General features: G+C 59.6%; 2 protein-coding genes across 2 annotated transcripts; one reads left to right on the top strand and one right to left on the bottom strand.

Moving 5' to 3' along the window:
• Positions 1 to 3875: 3875 nt before the first annotated feature.
• Positions 3876 to 6490, bottom strand: PROCR (protein C receptor). Its single transcript, XM_054175603.1, is given in 4 exon segments — positions 3876 to 4062; positions 4148 to 4414; positions 5952 to 6188; positions 6307 to 6490. Coding segments are annotated over 4 exon segments (801 nt in total). The 3' UTR covers positions 3876 to 3949.
• Positions 6491 to 8557: 2067 nt separating this feature from the next.
• On the top strand, positions 8558 to 17068 carry PFKL (phosphofructokinase, liver type). The gene is made up of 22 exons (XM_054175588.1): positions 8558 to 8698; positions 9259 to 9332; positions 9435 to 9512; positions 9598 to 9787; positions 10138 to 10303; positions 11047 to 11091; positions 11175 to 11283; positions 11607 to 11702; positions 11782 to 11874; positions 12878 to 13003; positions 13113 to 13177; positions 13670 to 13733; positions 13821 to 13967; positions 14086 to 14156; positions 14271 to 14358; positions 14504 to 14656; positions 14804 to 14968; positions 15182 to 15243; positions 15580 to 15691; positions 15772 to 15871; positions 16005 to 16110; positions 16213 to 17068. Exons 1-22 carry the CDS (start codon positions 8614 to 8616, stop codon positions 16358 to 16360), a joined length of 2343 nt encoding a protein of 780 aa, XP_054031563.1. The 5' UTR covers positions 8558 to 8613; the 3' UTR covers positions 16361 to 17068.
• The last annotated feature ends 734 nt before the right edge of the window (positions 17069 to 17802 follow it).

The following is a 17802-nucleotide window of genomic DNA, read 5'->3' on the forward strand; positions in this document are numbered from 1 at the left end:
AAAGCCTCCTGCCATGAGTGGTGTGGACAACTGGGATGGTGTTCATGGAGAGAGGTTGGTCAAAGCCTCAGTTTTGGGGCCTCCACTCCAAGAAGGACATTGTGAGGGGCTGGAGCTTGTTCAGCAAAGGGCAACAAGGCTGGGAAAGGGTCTGGGGAGCAGGGCTGGGGAGGTGCAGCTGAGGGAACTGGGGGTGTTCAGTCTGCAGAAGAGGAGGCCAAGGGGAGACCTCATTGCTCTCTACAACTCCCTGAAGGGAGATTGGAGCCAGGTGGGGGTTGGTCTCTTCTCCTTAGTCTCAGGTGCTAGAAGGAAAGGAAATGGCCTGGAACTGTGCCAGGGGAGGGTTAGGTTGGAGACTAGTGAAAATTTCTTTGCTGCAAGAGTGGTCAGGGATTGGCACAGGCTGCCTAGGGAGGTGGTGGAGTCCCCATCCCCGCAGGTGTTCTGGGGAGATGGTTTAATGGCCATGGAGGTGCTGGGTGGAAGGTTGGGCTTGATCTTAGAGGTCTCTTCCAACCCAAACAATTCTAAGATTCTATGGGGGTTTCACTCATCCTTCTGCAGAAACAAAACCAACCCCAAAACAACTGAAGGAGCAGATGCAAAACAACCCTTGGCTGACAGAAGACCTGGTTAAGTGTTGGCACCTGTCCCAAGCTGTGATCAAGGGCAGAAGAAGCATCAAACTGTGGGCAGGATCAGCCAGGAGCATGGCTACCAGCGACTGGACAGAGGGAACCTGTTGGAGCTATGGGGAGTAGGGAGCCCAGCTTGTAGGCTGGGGCAGCTGGGCCCTGTGTCCTTGGAGTGCTGCAGCAGGCAGGGGTTGGGAGCTCTGTGATGAGGCCACTGGGGACATTGGGGCTGCCACGTGCTGCAGGTGGCCACTCTTGTCTTAACCTCTCTGCTCTTGGCCACCATGCCTGAGTCAGGAGCAGGTGCTGGTCACCAGCAGGGGAGGTGGCCCTGGGATGGGGGTGCACTGCCTGCAGGCACAGCTCAGGCTGAGGCTGTTTCTCAGGGATTTTCACAGGATCACAGAATGGTGGGGACTGGAAGGGACCTCGAGAGATCACCCAGTCCAACCCCCCTGCCAGAGCAGGATAACCCAGAGCACATCACACAGGAACAGACCCAGGCAGGTCTTGAATACCTCCAGAGAGGGAGACTCCACCACCCCCCCTGGGCAGGCTGTTTAAAGGGCCTCTGCTGCTGGGTGCTGCTTGCTGGCACAGACTCAAGAGACCAGCAGCAGTTGGCTCTTCCCTGGAGGGCTCTCCTGCTGTGACCAGCAGGCATGGGGGGCCTGTGGGAAGGCAAAAGGCTTTTCTACAGCTGTCTTAAAGCAGAGGCTTCCTCAGCTGGCCAAGACAATGACGCATTTCAGAAGGCAAAAGCAAAACAAGCCCTGCTGTCCCAGACCTCCTCCACTCCTCCAAACCTGCTTCTGCCCTGAGTCTGTCACTGCTGCCAGCCCGAGCCCAGCAGCACCTTCCCGGCATCGAGGCATTGCCCTCACGTAGGAGCAAGGAGGTGCAGCCCCAGGGGAGCTTCATGAGCAGATTGCTCTGGGGACCTCGGGGCTCTCAGGACCACGGTGCCTGCAGCTGTGGGCAGCAGAGAAGTCCCACACCCCGAAGCCAGAGCAGGGCTGCAGGGGCAGTGAGGGTTCCACACTGGAAGCTGGCTACAAACATTTCCAGCCCTTAGAGAGGAACAAACCTACCCTGCCTGATCTTCAGCATCAGCCTCATGATGGCCCCAGCCATCAGCCCCTGATGGCCCCAGCAGGGACAGGCAGTGCTTGGCCTTCAGCACTCCCCAGCAAGGGCTCTTTAGAAGCTGGGCAGTGACATTCCTGTGCCTCAGCCTCGTTGTTTTGGATCCTCTAAGCCTCTTGGCTGCCCTTTCTCAGAGGAGCTTGCTGAAGGGTGGAGAGTGCTCTGGCCCCTGCCCCACCAACCTACTGGGGGCGGGGGCTGCTCAGAGGGTGGCCAGCAGCCAGGGTGATGAGATGTGGGCTTTGGAGACCTCCTCCATTTCTTCTTAAGGATGACCACTGTGTCATCTTGCCTTCCTCTCTCTGCCCTGCATCTCTTTTCCCAGCTTCTCCCCTGCCCGCCCTTCCCTTCTTGCTTTGAGCCTCAGGGAAGGGTATTTGGAAAGGAATGAGCTGCAAGTTAATCCAGGAGAGCTCGTTGCTGCTGTGCTGTCCCCTCTTTTGGTGGCCCAAGCCAGCCCCTGGCTCATCCCCAGTTCTTCCTGCCCTTGGGGTAGCAGAGGAAGGGTGCTGTGGTCTCTGGAGAGCATGCTCCGGGCGAAAGGGGAAGGCAGTCAGGAATGTATTGTTGACAGAGCTGAAGTCCCAGCAGCCCAAGAGCAGACTGCAGGAAAGCAAAGCAAAGCAAAGAAGGCTGTTGGACAGCACTGGTGATAGAGCTCCACCTTTCTTTAGCTGATCCTTGGAGAAGGATTTCTCACCCTGAGGTCCCTTCCCTGCCCCTCACCCAGCATCCCCACACTCCCCTGTCCCTCTGGGCAGCATCCTTACAGGACATTCGTCTGCTGAGGGAAGCTGTCCCCTTACAGCTGTCTGGACTCAGCCTCAGGGCCTCCATAGAGAGGAGGAAATGAAAATTCAATGAAACTTTGTCCCTTGGCCATGGGGGAAATTACTTCATTGGACCAAACCAAAGCTAGGAGCAAGCTGAGATGAGCTCAGGAGACACAAACCCCAGCAGCCTCCCAAAGCTGGGGGCAGGCTGAGATGAGCTCAGGAGGCACAAACCCCAGCAGCCTCCCAAAGCTGGGGGAAGGCTGAGATGAGCTCAGGAGGCACAAACCCCAGCAGCCTCCCAAAGCTGGGGGCAGGCTGAGATGAGCTCAGGAGGCACAAACCCCAGCAGCCTCCCAAAGCTGGGGGCAGGCTGAGATGAGCTCAGGAGGCACAAACCCCAGCAGCCTCCCAAAGCTGGGGGCAGGCTGAGATGAGCTCAGGAGACACAAACCCCAGCAGCCTCCCAAAGCTGGGGGCAGGCTGAGATGAGCTCAGGAGGCACAAACCCCAGCATCTTCCCTTCAAAAGGATTCCAGGGTTCCACTGTAGGTGCCCACCCAGCCAAGCCCACCCAGCACCAGCAGCCTGTGCCTGCCCCCTGTGATTGATCTGCAGCCCTGTGTTGATGCTGCTGGGGGGGAAATGAGAGCAAGCAAATGTGCCCTGAGATCTGAGGGACAGATTTATTACACCATGCCTTGAAGCAGTGCCACAGAGCTGTGACATCCTCTCTTTCCAGGCATTTAGCCCCATTTCAACAGGGATAAATGAGAGGTTCAGTGCCATCCTTTTAACCCTTTCTAGCCTGTTTCTCCTGCCACTTCCTTGCCTCCAAGCCCAGCCTCTTCCCCACTTTTTCCATCTGTGCCAAGCTGTGTTAAGTCTCAGTGCCTCATGCCAGCCCAGTGTGGGGGCCACCTCTAGGGCAGGGTGCTGATGCTGGGGAGTCAACCCAGCTGAGACTGGGCAGGGAAGCCAGCAGTGTCCTTTGGGAGCAGAGCCTGCAGTGCTGGGGAGAAGCATCCCTTGTGGGGCACAGGCTTCGGCCCTGAATCCACAGGGTGACAATGATGTGATGGGAAAAAAACTAGAAGTGGGTAGATTCAGATTGGATGCTAGGAAGTTTTTCCCCATGAGGGTGGTGAGAGCCTGGCACAGGTTGCCTAGGGAGGAGGTGGAAGCTTCATGCCTGGAGGTGTTTGCAGCCAGGCTGGATGTGGCTGTGAGCAACCTGCTGCAGTGTGAGGTGTCCCTGCCCACGGCAGGGGGCTTGGAACTGGCTGAGCCTTGAGGTCCCTTCCAACCCTGGCAGTTCTGTGATTCTCTGTGATTCTGTGCTGGTGGGGTCCATCCTCTGTCTCCACGAGGTGATGTGGGGCATCGGCTCCGCTAGCAGCTCCCTCCTGTGCACAAGAAGATGCCCACGGCCATGCCCAGCAGGGCCAAGGTCCCCAGGATCAGGCCCAGCACCAGCGGGGCGTGCGACCGAGTGCTCTGCTTTCCTGCAAGAGGCAAGAGGGATGGAGGTCACAGCCGGGGATCACCCCCACCACACCACCCCCTGCCCTCCCCAGCCCGGGCACGGACCAGTCCTGGCACTCTGAGTTCGCAGGATGCCAACGCAGGTGGTGTTGAGGAAGTGCTGGAGGGCTTGGGTGGTCATGGGGTACTTCATCAGCTCCTTCTGGGCGTAGTCAGCCACGGCGTGCCGGCCGGGCCAGCGCCGCTGCCAGGTGGCGTTGGGGACGTGGAAGCTGAGGAAAGCTGTGCCGTTGAGGCTCACCTCGTAGAAGCTGTAGGCGCTGCCGTTGGGGAAGAGGCGGCAGCCCAGGTGGCAGCGCAGGCTCTGGGTGTCTGCGGGGAGGGAGGGAGGGAGTGGGGTGAGGACTGGTGTGCTCCCACCCCCCCTCGTACTCCCACCCCCCCTCGGCAGCCTTCTGCCGGCGCCAGCAGCAGGTCGCGCTCCGCCCGAGCCATCCCCAGCTCGGTCTGCGCCCAGCTCGGCCGCGGGGCTGGGGTGGTAGTTTCAGGCTGTGCCTTTGTCACTGATCTTGAGCAGGAAGCAGTGGAATGTAAATAAAGCACTACTGGGTGTAAAAAGGGAAAGTGATGATAGTTCTGAACAGTCCCATTGGGGAGGTATCTACCACCAGGTTTAGTTTGCAGAACAATCTTCTCTCTTTTCGCTTCCTGGGCTCTGGCTGATGCTTCTCCCGGCTTTAGCACCCCTGGCTGCGCTGCTTGGTTGTGATTGCTATTAACAGTTTCCTTGCTCTTCTTTTCTCTGGTCCCTTTTGTCTACAGGGGGGTAGGGAAGGAGGCAGGGAAGGGAGAAGCTGTTGCAGCTCCCCTGGTCTTTGGCCAGGGGGGTCCTTGTGCTGTTTGTTCACTGTAAATCCCTGGCAATAGTGTCAATCCTGTCTCTTTCGTACATGTTCATTGCATCCCATTGCAGGTTGCAGTTTTGCCTGTAAATACAGCTTCATTTGAGTCATAGAACTACTTTGATTGGAAGAGACCTTTTAGGTCATCAAGTCCAACCATTAACCCAGCACTGCCAGGTTAAATCATGTCCATCAGCACCACACCTACATGGCTTTTAAACACCTCCAGGGATGGGGTCTCCACCAACACAGTATTTGCTTCCAACTGAGCTGCTCTGGCAAATTTAATGTTGGGGGGGTGGTGGGGGTGGTGTAATTTTCAACCCACCACAGGTGGGCAGGCAGCACTGCCTGTGTTTGCTTTCCTTATCTGCAGGCAGCACAGCCTGGGCTGATGGAGACAGGGTAAGGGGCACGAAGCAAGCTCTTCCCTGCTCCCGTGGAAGGAGGCACAGGCAGCCTGGGGATGCTGCGCCAGGGGAGGTGTGGGGTTCACACTAGAGACCCAGAGAAAGTACTCCCAGAGTGCCAGGCAGAGAAATGCAGAGCTGGGGCCAAACTGGGTTTGGGGGGAAGAAAGAGAAGGAAGGCGAAACACACCCTGGGCAGGGGCATCAGCGTGGGCTTGGGCAGTGCAGGCAGGAACACAAAGCCATTGTCACTGGTGTCCCACTCCTCCCACAAAGGCTGTGGGCTGCAGGTGGGATCCAGGCAGGATGCCTATACCTCACCATCCCCCCCAGGCTGCAGCCCCCAGCCCTTGGGCTAGCAGGAGGTTGAGCAGGAGGTTGCCAGGTTGGCTCCAGGTGAAGTATTCCTGTCTGTGCAGAAGGGCTTCTTTTGCCCAGAGGGGGTTTACATGGCTCCATTTTGGCTGCAGCTCCATCCCTTTGCCTGGCTGCCTCCAGGGCATCATCCCCATGCCCAGGCAGTGCAGAGGGGGCTTCCCTTCCCCAGAGGGACCCACCCTCACACTGAGCCACGCATCCCACCAGGGCACCACTCACAGTTGATGGGCCTCTCCTTGTTGAAGAGCTTCACCAGCTGGCTGAAGTAGTTCAGGTAGGAGGTCACCTCTCTCTGTCGCCTGGCCCAGGCATCTGGGGGCTCCAGTGGCAGCACCTGGGTGACATTAAGCCCATCCAAGAGATGGCTGAGCTGCCCATCCAGGCTGGCATTCCCCCAGAAGAGAGAGTTGCCTTGGGAGATGCGGGTCCGCTGCAGCATGGTGAAGGCGAGTGGGGCTGCAAAAGATGTCAGACATCACCCACGGGCAATTCCCTGCCTGTAAGCCGTGTGTGTGTGTCCCCCATGCCAACCCCAGGCCCCTCCAGCCCCACCACCGCCGTATCCTTGCCTCACCTGCGTGGTCTGCCCCGCAGCCCAGGGCCCCGCAAAGCAGCAGCAACCGGAGCATGATGTGGACAGGGACAGGGATGCGGATGGGAATGGTGGCCCCACCGCTGGCCTGGCCAGCAGTTAAGGGGGAGCGGGGAGGTGGGGCTGCAGGAGGTGGAGATCAGGAACCCAGCCAAGTCTCTCCCATTTCCTTAGCCTGAGCCACCCGCACCCCTTCCCTGCCGGACGTGCCGACAGCGCCTGGCCCCGCAGCCCCCGGCGGCGGGGATGTGGGATGAGGCTCCCCTCAGGACCTGCTGGACATCCCGGCACCAGCACTGCGCTGGCTGGCAGAGGAGGCAGCAGCCAGCACCTACCTCTGGTTTCCCATCCGCTGGCCGGGTAAGAACCCCTTGTCCGTGCTCCTCTGGGTGATGCAGGGGGCCAGCGGGGACACAGCGACGGAGGAGCACTCCAGCAGGAGAAGGGAGGGATGGAGGGAAGCAGCCTCACAGCACCATGCTGCACCCATCGGGCCCTGTAGTGGCTGTCCAGTGCCAGTGCTCTCAGTAAATGCTGGGGCCACAGGACCCCCATCCCTGGCAAGAGAGCCCTCAAGATGCAGCATCCCAGCAGCCGGTGCAATGCCCTGGGCATGGAGGGGTTGAGAAGGAGAAAGCCCTGGTTGAGCTCACTCTGTGTGTTTGGGGTTTAATTACAGCCAAAAGTGTTAAGAGATTAAAATGAAAAAAATATATAGAAAGTATACTAAAGTGTCCAGCTCGTTCCACTGGCACAGCCTGGCACAGCCTGGGGTGCCAGATCCTGGCACCTTCTGCCGTGGTACAGTACTGACAGCAGCTGGAGATGAGTCAGTGTGTGCTTGGGTGACCAAGAAGGCCACCAGCGTCCTGGCCTCTGTCGGCAACGGTGTGACCAACAGGGGCAGGGCAGGGATTGTCCCCTGGACTCTGCACTGGTGAGGCCACAGCTTGAGTGCTGCAGTCAGTTTTGGGTCTGTCACTCCAAGGACACTGAGGGGCTGGAGCAGGCCCAGAGAAGGGCAATGAAGCTGGAGAAGGGTCTGGAGAACAGGGCTGGTGAGGAGCAGCTGAGGGAGCTGGGGGTGTTCAGCCTGGAGAAGGGGAGGCTGAGGGGAGACCTCCACGCTCTCTACAACTCCCTGAAAGGAGGTTGCAGTGAGGTGTTGTTTGGTCTCTTCTCCCTAATCCCAGGTGACAGAAGGAGAGGAAATGGCCTCAAGGTGCACCAGGGGAGAGTTAGGTTAGATATTAGAAGAAACTGCTTGACTGAAAGGGTTCTCAAACACTGGCAGAGGCTGCCCAGGGAGGTGGTTGAGTCCCCATCCCTGGAAGTGTTTCAAAGCGGCAGAGATGTGGTGCTGAGGGCCATAGTTTCATACCTGTTTCGGTGCAGTTAGAGAATGGTTGGATTTGCTGATCTTAAAAGGCTTTTCCAGCCCAAACAGTTCTGTGCTTTATGGCTCAGTATGGCACAGCACAGAAGCACAGAAAGATGGGGGTTGGAAGGGACCTCTGCAGATCATCCTCTCCAACCCTGCTCCCAAGCCAGGTTCACCTAGAGGAGGTCACCCAGGAACACTCCCAAGAGGGTTTTGAATGTCTCCAGAGATGGAAACTCCACCATCTCTCTGGACAGCCTGCTCCAGGGCTCTGCCACCCTTACATTCAAGAAGTTCCTCCTCACTGTCCTGTCACTGGGTACCACTGAACAAAGCCTGGTCCCATCCTCCAGACACCCACCCTTGAAGTGTTGATCAGCACTGATGAGATCCCCCTCAGGCTGCTCCCCTCCAGGCTCAACAGCCCCAATGCTCCCAGCCTGCTAGGGGCTGGAAGGGACCTCCAGAGATCATCGAGTCCAGCCCCCTGACAGAGGAGGAGCACCCAGGGCGGGTCATACAGGAACACATCCAGGTGGGTCTTGAAAGTCTCCAGAGGAGACTCCACAACCTCTGGCCCTTCTTGGCCACACGGGCACATTGCTGGCCCACGGGCGTCCCGTTGTCCATCAGAACTCCCGGGTCCTTCTCCATGGAGCTGCCCCCCAACCTGCACCGATCCCCAGGGTTGTTCTCCCCCAGATCAGGACCCCCCAAGTCAGGACCCCTCCAGATCCGGACCCCTCCCGCCCCGATCAGCATCTTCCACTCCCCCTGCCCCGACGCTCAGCGCGCGGGAGTGGGCGCGTCCGCGCCAGGGGCGTGGTCTATGGGCGTGGGCCCGCCAGCGATGGGCGTGGCCTGTGAGGGGCGGGTCCGGCGGCGGCGCCGGTGCCGGGAGCGCAGCGATGGCGGCGGCGGAGCTGGAGCGCTTGCGGATGGCGGGGGCCGGTATGGCCATCGCCGTCCTCACCAGCGGCGGGGACGCGCAAGGTAGGGCCCGGCGGGAGGTGAAGGTGGCGAAGAGCAGCCCGGTGGCGGCCTCGGCCCCGCTGGGAGCGCTTCGTGTCGCTCTCCCCGGGCGCGGCGGGGACAGAGTCCGCGGGGCCTCGGGGCGCGGAGCGGGAAGGTGGCTCCTGCTCCCCCCGGGCCGGGCGGGCGGAGGGAGCGGGGGAACACCCCCCTTCTTTCCATATTGCTTACCGCTTCCCGTACTCTCCCCGCCTCCCCGCTAGGGAGGAAGGGTCGGTGCGTGCCACCCCCGGCGATTCCCCGTCCCCATCGCACCCGGAGTGCCCTCTGTGGGAGGTCACGGGCCCCACGAGGAGGCTCTGCTGTGCGACCCCACCACCCCGCCCGGGGCTAAGCAGCTGTTCCCAGCAAAGTCTCGCTCTGGGGCAGTTGCTCATCTGCAGCTCCCACCTGTGCATTGAGTCTCTGCCCGCGTGGGTGCCCCCAACTCGCGGGGACACTTCAGGGTCACCTATAGGATTCAGTCTCCTACTGTGCATGGGGTCCTGGGGACCAGCCCGGCTCACATCTTGCTTTCCTAGGGATGAATGCCGCTGTCCGTGCCGTCACCCGCATGGGGATATACGTGGGAGCCAAGGTCTTCCTCATCTATGAGGTTGGTGTCCCTCCTTGCTCCCAGTCACTGGGTGAGTGGGGGGAGGCACTGATGGCCTCTGTGCTGGGGCACTCCTCACCTCTGCCTCCCACTTCTTTACAGGGCTACGAGGGGCTGGTGGAGGGGGGAGACAACATTAAGCAAGCCAACTGGCTCAGCGTCTCCAACATCATCCAGCTGGTGAGGATCACTGGTGGGGACGTGGGACCCCAAAAGCCTCCACCCAGCCTGTACCACGAGCTGTGTTCCCCCGTTGTCTCTCCAGGGTGGGACGGTGATTGGCAGTGCCCGCTGCAAAGCCTTCACCACGCGGGCAGGCCGGCTGCGTGCCGCCCGTAACCTGGTGGAGCACGGCATCACCAACCTCTGTGTCATTGGTGGGGACGGCAGCCTGACCGGCGCCGACATCTTCCGCTCCGAGTGGGGCGGCCTGCTGGAGGAGCTGGTCCAAGATGGTGGGTGAACCCTCCCCTTCCCAAAACCCCTTGGTGGGTGGGGATCACAGCATCACCAAGGCTGGAAGAGACCTCAAAGATCATCGAGTCCAACCTGTCACCACAGACCTCATGACTAAACCATGGCACCAAGTGCTACGTCCAATCCCCTCTTGAACACCTCCAGGGATGGTGACTCCACCACCTCCCTGGGCATGGAAGCATGCAAGAGACGCTGAGGGTCAGAGGTCTTACCACGTTGCTATGACCCCAAAGGAGGACTGGGCTCCTCCACTGCTCTGCTGGATCTGGGCTGGGGGGAAGCAAGGAGCGCCCTAGAATCACCAGTGGTGTGGCCATTCCCTCTGCAGGGCAGATCAGTGAAGAGGTGGCCCGGGAGAACTGCCACCTGAACATCGTGGGGCTGGTGGGCTCCATCGACAATGACTTCTGCGGCACCGACATGACCATCGGCACCGACTCGGCGCTGCACCGCATCATGGAGGTGATTGATGCCATCACCACCACCGCACAGAGGTGAGCGGGCTGGGGGCTGGACCCGGGAGTCCTGGTAGACAAGAAGTTCTCCATGGGTCAGCAATGTGCCCTGGTGGCCAAGAAGGACAATGGGATCCTGGGGCGCGTTCAGAGGAGTGTGTCCAGCAGATCCAGGGAGGTTCTCCTCCCCCTCTACTCTGCCCTGCTGAGACCTCACCTGGAATATTACGTCCAGTTCTGGGTTCCCCAGTTCAAGAGGGGCAGGGATCTGCTGGAGAGAGTCCAACCTAGGGCTAAAAGGATGCTGAAGGGACTGGAGCCCTGCCTGGTGAGGAGAGGCTGAGAGCCCTGGAGCTTTTTAGCCTGGAAAAGAGAAGACTGAGAAGGGATGTAATAAATATCAGATATAAATATCTGAGAGCTGGGGGTGAAGAGGGAGGGGACAGGCTCTGCTCACCCTGTGATAGGACAAGGGGCAATGGATATAAACTACAGCACAGGAGGTTCCATCTCAACATGAGGAGGAACTTCTTCACTGTGAGGATCACAGAGCACTGAAACAGGCTGCCCAGCAAGGCTGTTGGAGTCTCCTTCTCTAGAGACATTCAAGACCATTCTGGCTGTGTTCCTGTGTGACCTGTGCTGGATTCTATGGTCCTGCTCTGGCAGGGGGGTTGGACTCAATGATCTTTGGAGGTCCCTTCCAACCCCTAACATCCTGTGAGCCTATGACCTAAGAGGGCATCACACTTACCCTCCTCTTCCCACCTGTGCCTTTGCAGCCACCAGCGGACGTTCGTGCTGGAGGTGATGGGTCGCCACTGCGGGTAAGGCCTCAGGGTGGGGGTCCCCATCGCTGGGACAAGATGTCACCATCTGGGGCACTGCTGCCACCGCTGTGTCCCTCCAGGTACCTGGCGCTGGTGTCCGGCTTGGCCTCGGGTGCCGACTGGCTCTTCATCCCTGAATCCCCTCCAGAGGATGGCTGGGAGGACCTCATGTGCGAGAGGCTTGGGGAGGTGAGACTGGGGGGTGGTTCTGCAGCCTCATTCCCCTTTTTACCCCAGAGAGTCCCCACAAGGACCCAGGCTGAGCTCTCTGCCTGATCCCTGCGAAGCTTCGGGAGCTGCTGCCATTGTCCCTGTGAAACAGGGCACTCAGCCGAGCGCAAATCCAGCCCTGCCGTGCCAGGGGCAGCTCTGGCCGGCTTGGGGACGTGACCGCCCACAACCTGAGCGGCTGCCCTCCAGGCGGCGAGCAGCAGCGGGTGGAGGACGCTCAGCCTTGGCCAGCACCGGTGAGTCTTGGCCGAGCCGCAGCAGCTGCTGTTTCCCCCTCCCAGACACGCAGCAGAGGGTCGCGGCTCAACATCATCATCATCGCCGAGGGCGCTATCGACCGCAGCGGCAAACCCATCTCCTCCAACTACGTGAAGGATGTAAGCGCCCGCTCCGGCACCTGCTCTGCAGCCCACGGTGCCTCGGTGCCCCCTCTGTACGGCCCTCTCTTTCCCGCAGCTGGTGGTGAAACGCCTGGGGTTCGACACGCGCGTCACGGTCCTCGGCCACGTGCAGCGCGGAGGGACCCCCTCAGCCTTTGACCGGGTGCTGGTAGGTCCTGGGAGGGGTGTGGTGGGTTGGAAAACTCCCCCCCCCCGCCCCCCCAACATTAAACTTGCCAGAGCAGCTCAGTTGGAAGCGGAGAAGAGCTTGCTTCATGCCCCCTACCCTGTCTTCATCAGCCCAAGCTGTGCTGCCTGCAGATAAGGAAGGCAAACACAGGCACAGCTGCCTGCCCACAGGGAAGCCACCTGTGGGGGGTTGAAAATTCCACCCCCCCCCCCAACATTACATTTGCCAGACCAGCTCAGTTGGAAGCAAATGAAAGCTGTATTTACAAGCAGGGCTACAATCTACAACGGAATGCAATGAATATGTACAAAATAGACAGTATTTACAACTAACAAACAGCACAAGGACCCTCCCTGGCCAAAGACCAGGGGAGCTGCAGCAGCTTCTGTCTCCCTGCCTCCCCCTTACCCACCCTGTACCAAAAGGACAAGAGAAAGAAGCGGAGATATTAGACTTAGCCAAAACAATGCAGCCAAGGTCAAGCAGAAGCAAGTTAGTCTCTCCCAGAGGGAAGAAGTGAGAAGAGAGAAATTGTTTTGGGAACTAAATGTTTGGGAACTCTCTCTCCAATGGGATTGTTTAGAATTGTCTTGATTTCCCTTTTTACACCCAGTGGGGATTTATTTACATTCTACTACCTTCTGTTCAAGATCTGGGAAAAATTTCCAAGAGGTAGCCTAAAACTGCCCCAAAGGGGACACACACCTGCGGGGATCACCCTGCAGAAAGGAGCAGGCAGCTGGGGAACACTCTGCCTGCCTTCCCTTCACCCCTCCCAAAGATTGTGGCCGCTGGGGTGGGGCTCAGGCAGTCCCCACGTGGCCCTTGCCCCTCATGAGCTGCAGATGTTGCAGGGCTGTTGGTCAGCCCAGCTGCGTGCCAGCAGCCATCCCCGTGTGACCCTAGGGGAGCAGCCCACCCGTCTGGCATGGGTGTGCCCCTGGTTTCATGGGGTTGGGGGGGTGCCCCTTCCTCTCTGCAGAGCAGCAAGATGGGGATGGAGGCAGTGATGGCGCTGCTGGAGGCCACGCCGGACACCCCTGCCTGCGTGGTGAGCCTCTCGGGGAACCAGTCCGTGCGGCTGCCGCTCATGGAGTGTGTGCAGGTGGTGAGTACTGGGGCCACAACAGGCACACCAGCCCACGGGGTGGGGGTCCCGCTCCCCTCCTCTCCCATCAGCAGGAGTGTCATGGTGCTGCTTCTCTTCCCTCTCCAAGACCAAGGATGTGCAGAAGGCCATGGATGAGAAGAGGTTTGATGAGGCCATCCAGCTCCGGGGGAGGTGAGGAGTGGGGACTGGGATGGGAGGAAGAGATCCCGATGGGGTGGCCAAAAGGACACGGTTGTGGCTGTCACTAGTACATAAAGGGTGGCTACCACGAGGATGGAGACACCCTTTGTACCAGTAGTCCCATGGAGAAGACAAGGGGTGGTGGGGACAAGTTACTGCTGGGGAGATTCCAGTTGGACTCCAGAAGAAAATGTTTCGCCCATGAGCACAGTCAGACATTGGAATCATCTCCCAAGGGAAGTGGTGGATTCCCCTCCATTGGGCAGCTTAAGACTCAGCTTGCCAAGGTGCTGGGCCAGCTCATTGCAACTGCACCATCAGCTACAAAGGTTGAATCAGATGATCCTTGGGGTCCCTTCCAACCTGGTGTTCTGTGATTCTGTGACATGTTGGGATGGGGGCTTCTCTGTGGGGAGGGGAAACCTGCAGCCAGGGAAGGTCACTCCCCCAGTGCCTCGGAGCCATGCTGTATTGTCCTTGCAGGAGCTTTGAGAACAACTGGAACATCTACAAGCTGCTAGCACACCAGAAGCCAGCGCAGGAGAAGGTGAGAAGGACTGGGGGGGTGGCAGGGGACACCATCCCCACCCTGGGGACACAGAGTGATGCACTGTCCTCATCCCTGTCTCCACAGAGCCCCTTCAGCCTGGCCATCCTGAACGTGGGTGCCCCTGCAGCCGGCATGAACGCTGCTGTCAGGTCGGCCGTGCGGATCGGCATCTGCCAGGGGCACACTGTCTACGTGGTGAACGATGGCTTCGAGGGCTTGGCCAAGGGGCAGGTGAGAGGAGCAGCAAGCCTGGGTGCTGTGAGCTAACCAGGGGGACCAGTTTGGGCTTGGAGGGGGTGGTGGGGTCCTCTTCACCAACTCAAAACTGAGTGAGTGCTGCTGCTTGCAGATCCGTGAGGTGGGCTGGCACGATGTTGCAGGCTGGCTGGGACGTGGAGGGTCCATGCTGGGCACCAAGCGGTAAGCATGGCCCCGGGGACGAGGGGATGTAACAGAGGGGACACTGCTGTCCCTGGGGATTGCAGGGGTCCCTGTCCTCACCTCACAGTCTCTTCTCCCCTTACCCTACTGCAGGACACTGCCCAAGACCTGTATGGAAAAGATTGTGGAGAATGTGCGGAAGTTCAACATCCAGGGGCTGCTGGTCATCGGCGGCTTCGAGGTGCGGAGGAACCCTCAGCCCCGTTTTGGTGGGAGCCCGGGCGGGCTGTTGGCTTCCCAGGCAGTGCAGCTACCCCAGACCGTCCCTTCTGGGATGTGGAGCCAGCCATGGAGCCAGCATCTCCCCAGCCTTCCACTGCTTGCAGGCCTACGAGGGGGTGCTGCAGCTGGTGGAAGCCCGTGGGCAGTACGAGGAGCTCTGCATCATCATGTGTGTCATCCCTGCCACCATCAGCAACAACGTGCCTGGCACCGACTTCAGCCTGGGCTCAGACACGGCTGTCAATGCAGCCATGGAGGTGAGGGACGGGGCAGAGGGTGCAGCTCACGTAGCTGTCCTGCTTGCCCATCGTGTTTCGGGACGGTGTGGGGATGAAGCAGTGTCCCATCCCGGGCGGCAGGGATGGGTTGTCCTGGTGTGATGCCCCCTGCTTGTCCTGGCACAGAGTTGTGACCGCATCAAGCAGTCGGCCTCGGGCACCAAGCGCCGCGTCTTCATCGTGGAGACCATGGGGGGCTACTGTGGCTACCTCTCCACTGTCACTGGCATCGCGGTGGGCGCCGATGCTGCCTATGTCTATGAAGATCCCTTCACCATCCACGACCTGAAGGTGAGTGGGGCAGGAGCTCTTTCTAGCAGCATGGTTGGGGTAAAACCAGAAGGAAAACAGGGAAAGGGAGGTCTCTGGGGCAGGGCAGGGTTTGGAGGCGCGTGGCCAAGCGCTGTGAAGCTGCTGGTCGACATTAATGACACTTGGGACTGCATGAGAGGACCGGAAGCACCTGGGATGGCTGCCAGCAGCATCCTGGAATTCATCTTGCAGGCCAACGTGGAGCATTTGACTGACAAAATGAAGACAGATATCCAGAGAGGGTTGGTGCTGCGGTGAGTTGGGGACCCCCTGGGGATGTGGCACTGAAAACCCAGCCCTATGGCGGGAAGTAAGGCCAGATCTGAGCCCTTCCTGCAGCTGCAGAGGGTCCCTGGGTGCAGTGGGGTTCAGCACGGTGGGTACACAGGGATGCCACCACATTCAGCCATGGGGACAAGCATGCACTGGATGGTGTCCCCATCCCACCCCTAGGGTCCTGCTGGGAAGATGGCCTGGGGCTCTGGGCCTCAGGGAGAACAAAACAGTAAAAAGAGAGGTGTTTAGGGAACCATGGAGGGACCCTCCAGATTAAGAGGCAGTCCCCTACTTGCTTCCCTCTGTTCTCCCAGCAATGAGAAATGCCATGAGCACTACACCACTGAGTTCCTCTACAACCTCTACTCTTCTGAGGGCAAAGGCATCTTTGACTGCAGGATTAATGTCCTGGGCCACCTCCAGCAGGTATGCGAGACAGGGCAACACGGGTCCCCACTTGCCCCAGGAGCTGGGTGGCCTTGACATTGCCATCTCTCTGCCCCTAGGGGGGAGCCCCCACCCCCTTTGACCGCAACTATGGGACCAAGCTGGGAGTGAAGGCGGTGCTGTGGATGTCAGAGAAGCTGCAGGAGGCCTACCGCAAGGGTGAGTTGAGGGCTGGGGGGGGACCTCTGCTGCTGTGGGGAGAGGCTGGTGGCCCTGGGCAGCACCTGCCGCTCTGGACTTGGCCGCTCGGCCCCCGGCGAGGTGGCCGTGGTCAGCTGTGTCCCCCTCCCAGGGCGTGTGTTCGCCAACTCGGGAGACTCTGCCTGCGTGATCGGGCTCAGGAAGAAGGTGGTGGCCTTCAGCCCCGTGACGGAGCTGAAGAAAGTCACCGATTTCGAGTGAGTCCCTGTCCCCCTGCCCCAGCAGTTTACCAGGTCCCAGGGGAAACCTTTCCAGCGGTCCCCAGGGCCGCTCTGGAGCTGCGTCCCCTCCCTGCGCAGGCACAGGCTGCCCCAGGAGCAGTGGTGGCTGAACCTGCGGCTGATGCTGAAGATGTTGGCCAACTACCAGATCAGCCTGACTGAGTACATCTCGGGCAAGATGGAGCACGTCACTCGCCGCACGCTCAGCATCGAGAAGGGCTTCTAGTCCCACCAGCCTGAGCCGTAGCCTCCCTTCTCCCCCCCACACTCCCACATGCTGGCTGGGGAGCACCGGGTCCCTCCTGTTCTCAGTAGCCGTGTAGCTTTGCCATCCATCCCTTGAAGCGGGCAGAGCCTGGGCCCAGCTCCCAGACAGCACAATCCAGCTCCAAATCGCCGGGCCAGGGCCTGGTCCCTGTGCAGATGCAGGAGAGGTGTTGCTAGGGGCCGGCTGCTCGGCCCAGAGCCTTGGATCTTCGCTTCCTAGCCTGTTCCTGTTATTTAATGATGGGCCAACTCCATTCCTTACGTAGCGGCTTGACCGCCTGAGCCAACTGCTGCTGCTGCTTTTAGTCGCCTGCCCCGTGCGCGGAAAGGGAGCCAAGCAGGACGTGGTGCTAGTCCAGAGCAGGTTGTGGCTGGTCCCAGGGGCTCTTAGCTGCCCTGTTGAGCCTGGGTGAAGTTCAGTCCTCTGGTGGTGGTGTTTGCCCAGTAGGGTGTCTGGGGGGCTTGGTGCAGAGCACGGGTCCTGGCGAGCCCCCTCTTCCCCAGCCCCATCGCATGCTGCTTGGCTGCCACCAGCACTGCGCGGCCTCGGGGGCCGTGCACCTCAGCTCACCACTGCTCTGTGACTCCCCCTCCCCCCAGATCATGTACTGTTTGCAGCGCTGCTCTCCTCCTCTAGAGATAAAACTCACTGGAGCCAAACTTTGCCTTGCAAGAGAGTGATCACTGAGCGCCGAGGCCCTGTGGGGAGGGATGAGGCTGGCAGAGCTGGGATTAGAAGGGGGATGAGCAAAGCCAGATGGTTTGCTGCAACCAGATTAATGCCAGGCCAGGATGTTTCCCTGCTTTGTGTGTCCTCAAAGCCTGGCAGAGTGGCACTGTGGGTGGCCACAGCTGGTGCAAGATCAGCATCCCCCTGTGGGCAGACTTCACCAGCATGGAGAAAAAACTTGCTGCTTGTTTTGGTTGCTGCCTTCACAGGCAGCACAGAAGCGGCGTCTGAAGGCGACGTGTTTGCTGCCTGAGGCAGCCTCTCAGGGTGGCTGCCAAGTGTGCTGGCTCCTGCCTGCAGTGCTGGAGCTTGGCTGGGCTCTGCTGCTTGGAGCCCCTTTCCCAGGCCACTTGTTCCTCCTGGGGCTTGTGGCTCACTGCTCCAGCCTCTGAAACATTGCCATCATGAAGACACATGACAACATCTGGGGTAGAACACGCAGTTATTCTTACCTCCCCATGGAGCTGTCCCTGTGGGTCAAGTCCCCTTTCAATTTCAGTGCTTTTCCCCTAGCTGGACACATCATTTGTTTTAGGCTCTGAGGAGGAGGATCTCCCCTGAGAAACAGCAGACCTAGCTGATGGAGGCAGCACTGCTGCTACTCCTGGGCAAGTATCTGCTGTGAGGACCCCAGGCAGAGACCTAACTGCTCCTCCCAGCATCAGCAGGTG

The sequence above is a fragment of the Dryobates pubescens genome, chromosome 32 (genome assembly GCF_014839835.1).
Source record: "Dryobates pubescens isolate bDryPub1 chromosome 32, bDryPub1.pri, whole genome shotgun sequence".
NCBI lineage: Eukaryota > Metazoa > Chordata > Aves > Piciformes > Picidae > Dryobates > Dryobates pubescens.